Source organism: Halyomorpha halys, unplaced genomic scaffold (genome assembly GCF_000696795.3).
Source record: "Halyomorpha halys isolate HHAL.00 unplaced genomic scaffold, Hhal_1.1 Scaffold11719.1, whole genome shotgun sequence".
NCBI lineage: Eukaryota > Metazoa > Arthropoda > Insecta > Hemiptera > Pentatomidae > Halyomorpha > Halyomorpha halys.
In genome coordinates this window covers 1-5,890 of record NW_027111827.1, presented here as the reverse complement: position 1 = coordinate 5,890, position 5,890 = coordinate 1, and the positions used below count along the sequence as shown (strand labels likewise).

General features: G+C 26.5%; 1 protein-coding gene across 1 annotated transcript; it reads right to left on the bottom strand.

The window, feature by feature from the left end:
* Nucleotides 1-527: 527 nt before the first annotated feature.
* Nucleotides 528-3,843, bottom strand: LOC136796332 (V-type proton ATPase subunit S1-like; the record flags this gene model as incomplete). Its single annotated transcript, XM_067049792.1, is given in 2 exon segments — nt 528-1,310; nt 3,594-3,843. A coding segment is annotated over 1 exon segment (246 nt), but the record flags the coding sequence as incomplete, so codon positions are not given.
* Between the last annotated feature and the right edge of the window lie 2,047 nt (nt 3,844-5,890).

Below are 5,890 nucleotides of genomic sequence, written 5' to 3'. Positions count from 1 at the left end.
TTTCTTAAATGTAACGATGCCTGATTAGTGTATGTGTGTATTTTTATTAGTTACTATACCATATGTCATTATCAGTTTGGCCGTTATTACATTATCAAATATTTGAAACAATAATATATACTATTGTTTGAATTTTCACTTTTTTTCTATTATGAAGAAACCAATAAGGCTTTTTAGTTAGCATTCAATCAAGGCTATCAGCTGGCATATCATGAGTTACGACCACATTGAAATAAAAAAGTGTTTAATCATATTTCTGATGTTTTTTTTTTTTTTTAATTGGTTATAGTTTTATACCATTAATTATGAATAAATAAATACAAAAAAATTATAATAATTTCACTATTATTCCTTTCTAGTTTAAATGAATAAATAGAGAATGTAATAAAAAGCAAGTATTAAAAGTGTTTTTTAAAATAATTTTATTTTTATTATAGCTCTGAATTACTTATTAAAACTATAACAGTAGAACTAAAAAACCTATATAATACAGCAATGACACAAGGGTTACAAGAAAGTATTAAAAATAGGTAGTAACATAAATTTATTGTTCGAAAAATACCAAAAACCATGACTGACAATATTTAACGAGTTTATCAATAAATCGAGTGTAATAAATTAAATATTATATCTCTACAGATTTCATGATATTTTGTATTACAAGATATTTACAAGTAAAGTTTAGGATATGGAGGAAAAACAAAACATTTAATACTAACTGAACATCTAAAATTATCGACTAAGTAATACATTTAACATTTTATTAATCTATACAACTCTATGCAGCACACAAATACCACAATTCAATTACTTACTGTATAATACAAATGAGTTGAAAATGAAATATTTATTCAATAAAATATTATGAATCGATTCTGACAACTACACGATACAATTACTGTATTAGAAATTTCAGAGAAAATACAGTTGGACAAAATTAAAACTTTTAATACTTTGCATCAATAAACTTATTATTTATAAATAAATCTAACCTTTCAAAATAAAATTTGAGAAGAAGAGTAAGCAAAAATTTATAGAACAATCAATTTACAACCGACTCAGACTAAAAATAAAATCAAACTTAAGATAATAACTATATACATAAAATTCACAGGTAACAACATTTAACAAGAAGTAAAAATTCTTTGAATATATTAACAAATAGAATCAAATTAGGATACCCACCACTGCCAACTGTTAAAATGGTAAAAGTAACTGGGTGAGTTTGGAATGTAAAATTCATCTATTTCTTAAGCATTGTGACCTCCATTATTTTCAAAATTCATCAGCCTCGATATTTCAACCAGAAACTATAAAAAGAAAAAAAAAAACTATAAAATTGAAAAAATTTTGTATTTATCAGGTCACTATATTTTCAAATAATATATCTTTTAACAGTACATATATATTATTGTAATCATAAATGTTTCTAATCCACAATCACACAAAAAATAAGAAAATTAGTGAAGTACATATAACTAAAAACATTAAAAATGCAATTAATTTTAAGATTGACACTAAAAAATTAAGTGCACATTGCATAGGTATTATTAATCATTTAAAAATACAAATAATTAAACTTCAGTATACAATTGTGTTGTATAAACTGTAATATAGTAGTCATGTAATGTGTTTTAAATAAATAGTTGATAATAGACTTATACACCTTTTTAAGGAATAGAGGTAGGAGATAATTAGCATAGATGTAATCTATTTGTTATCACTTTAGTAAAGATAACCTTATTTCAAGAATTGCTAATCGAATGGTTTTAGATTTTCCTTATTTTTTATATATGAAATTTTATTTATCAATTTATTTTAAAAACTGACAGCAATATGATTATTGTGACTATTATACCTATGACTAATAAGGAAAACAGTTTAATTGTGGAATGAGAAGATATATTTATATTAGGTAATTGTTTTAAATGAAAAATTCGTGGTTAATTTATTGAATTGTTGTTTGCGATACATTAAAATAAAGAATTTTAATAAGAGAGAGATTTTTTCACTACAACTCATTATATTAATGAAAATTCATCCAGTAAAGAACCTATAACATTAAGTTTCAAATCCAATTTAACTGTTTCATCTTTTTTTTTTTTAATTTAAATTTAAATAACTATAAAAAAACAATTCAGTGTTCTGTCCAATTTAGCAGTTCATATTTTTAAAGCCATCTAATTCATTGCAATATGTCTATATAAGACTGACTATGTGATAAAAATAATGTATGAAAAAATGAGGAAAAGTGTCAAACTATATGCCAACACCATCCACCCACAGAGTTTTGATATTTTTTAACAAGACCGAAAACACAGTGTTGAGGAGTGGAACAAGTCTCTTCATGAGCTCTTTTGCTAATGACAAGCAGTGTTAATTTTATTTAAGTTATATAACAGAAAAATAAAATTAAGTTATTAATAATGTCTGTTCAAGCCAAGTTATATTAATTTGTAAATAGTAGTAGTAGTATTTAATTTAATTACATTTTATTTTATATAAAAAAAAGATGTATTTATATTTTTCATTATAATAATTAAGTGTAAAAGTAATGGTTGCTAAGGGTTGTTAAACAGTTGCTATGGCACCTCCTAGCCTGTCTGGCCTCAATAAGAGCCAGTTTGGCCATTTTGATTTTTTCTATCTTGACTGTTGATTGTGATTGATTTAATACAGTCCACTGCATTTGTGAAAGCCATAATGGTAATTAATATAGTTGTTTAGATACTGAATGCAGTAAAAGGCCAGGTGATCCAACCAACTTTTGACAATTTAAGAGTTGCGGAGGTATTATAACTACGAAGCAATAGCCTACACATCTGTACAGAAAGAAATATCTTCCTCTGACCTTATCGGTGTGGATCGTTTTTTATTTAGGACCACCATACAATATTTTATTTCATATATATGTATATCTATTGATTTTGTAAATTAGTTGCTTTCATTTCATAATCTGTTTGACTAATTTATTTTTGTCTAAAAGGCTTTTTTAGGTTATAATGCAAATAAAATAATATTTAATTAAATTAAATACTACTACTACTATTTAAAAATTAATATAACTTGGATTGAACAGACATTATTAATCACTTAATTTTATTTTTCTGTTATATAACTTAAATAAAATTAACACTGCTTGTCATTAGCAAAAGAGCTCATGAAGAGACTTGTTCCACTCCTCAATACTGCAGAGCTGGCTTCTGTCTTGTTAAAAAAATATCATTTATTTATATATTTTATATTTTCTTACTTTCTCTGTATATTTATCCTTAGTTTTGAATTTCTGAGAATTATATTATCTTTCAAATGAGTAGCTATAACCCTACAGGAGATGAATAGCTTCTGGGTTATTAAAAGACAATTTTTTTTTTAAGGTAGAAATCATTTTTCATGAACCACTTTGAGTCCGAATTTTCCAAATACCAGCTTTATTGCAAAATTACAGCATAAGGGGAACCATAATTAATAATTATAACTTTTCACACAATGTACATTTTGAGATCCTTTGAACAATAAGCCAGTAAGTGAATAGTTACGGAAACGGTCCGGTTTTATTGTGCAGATGAACAATTTAAAAAGTAAATTATTACCTTTCTATTCTAAAGTAGAGACTGAAATGGTTTTTCCTTTAGGATCATCAAACCTATCCATTGTTCTTATATCAAGAAGCATCGTAATACCCCAGGCAAGTATAATGCCAAGAATGAAGGTAACAATCAAGCCAGACCATATAGCCTCGGTAAAATACTGCCTGGTTGGTGTGTCTTTGTTGGAGGCTTCACTTAATAGAAAATGATTCTCATTCCCTTCGTCAGTAGTAAGGTCGTCATAAGCTTTCAGCTGAAAAAAAAAAATAAATAAAATATAGGTTCCATAAAATAAAACTTTAAATAACACAACAAAGTTATATAGTTTAAGCCAATATTAACACCTTGACCGCGGTTGACGACACATTATCATCAAGTTGGGATCACATATAACAGTAAGCTATTATCAAGAAAGATAAATTTTTTAGCTTGCATTCAAAGTGGTGGGAAGATCTGAAGGACCTCTCATTTTTACCTTGGATTGTCCCAAACCATGTTTAGTACTGTCCTAGCTTCAACCAGCTATGATTGTTCTGGGTTCAGCCACCTTTAAGGATTTGTACACCCCTTGAAATTGTTTTTATTATCAAATTTATTTTTTGAAATAAAAACATTTATTAACTTATCTAATAACATTTTTTACATAATCAAAAAGTTTTTTTTTACATTGTTTTGGATTATTTCACATTGTCCAAATGTTTTATAGAAAATGTGGAGATATACAATAACTTCCAAGAATCATTATTCCGAAACTCAGTTTTAAAAAAACCACAAAACATATTCATGTATCAGCTGATCGCATACATCAAGGGTGGCCAACAAGTCGATTGTGAGGCCAATTTGGTTTGATCATCAGATAAACAACTTAAAAAAACTTTAATGGTATAAAAGTTACAAAAATACACTACTACTACAAAAAACAAGGTAACAGCTCTAATGACTGAATGACTGCCTCAGTTCTGTAACAGGGGGATATAAATACAATTATGGTAGAAGGAGATAATGCAGTGTCAGATCTATAGGGCTATGCACCTTAACAGTCGATCGTTCACAATGTCTGGGGTGGAATTCTGTATATCATGGACTTTGAAGCGATTGTAGAAGACATACCTTTTTAGCACTACATTTAAACATAGTACGCATTTTACACCCCTTCTTCCCCCTTTGACTCTTTGACTTAGCGTATGACAACTAGTCGATCACAACACGCTTCTAAGATAAAAAGTAGATTTTAAATACAGAAAAGTTTGCCATCCTGGCATACATAATGCTGATGCCGACAACAGGCATCATGATTAAAATACAGGTATTTAAACTTTATTGGGCTAAAAATTACATTTTATACATTATATAATACTTGTTTAAATTAAAAGAAAATATCAACAACAAAAATCATGGTTTTCCAGGGGAGCCCCATGGTCAAAGTGTTAAGATATTGGGCCGAATGCTATGGTGTCAGAGCTTATAGTCATTTATCAAAATTAAAATCTACAGAATCATACTTAGAAAATGATAACGCAAAACAGTAATAGAGCAGAAAAACTTAAAATTATTATAACCCTAACACTTAAACTATTTTATTTATACAAAAACATACTCAAATGTATGAATAGTAATTTATTTAGAAAAGAAAAAAAGTTATTTCACAAAATGTTAGAAAAAAAAAAAAACTAAATTTATCTAACACTATATAACAGATTTAGAAAAACATTATAAAGTATATGGCACCATATTTGTACAATTGTTCACCAGAACAAACAATAAATTCACTAATCTCAAAGAAAACTAATAGAGCCAATGTCTCGGCCAAAATTTCAGGCCTTCATCAAGGCTAAAAAAAAAAAAAAAAAAATACACCATAATGAATAAAAGTAAATACATAATAACTAGAGATATAAGAAGATATAGGTACATAGGTACAATAGAGGTACATAAGCAGTAATAGAGAAAATAATAATAATAAAAATTAAGAATGAAAAAATAAAAATAAAGATAAAGATATGAAAATAAACTAAGAAAATACATTTACAAATTAAAAATTATTTAAAATTGAAGTAATAGAAAACAATTATAAAGAAAAACATATGTGATAAATTAAATATGTAAAAAGGATGAAAAAATTAAAGAATTATATATCAAGTTATATAAGCTAAGAATAGTCAATAACACAAATATAGTATATATTGGTTAGCTTGCTTTTTGGTTCAACAAAACAAATGAACAATATTTAACTTTGATACATAGAATAAAAACATAACTAAAATCACTTATATATAAAAAATAACCATTTAATCATAAAA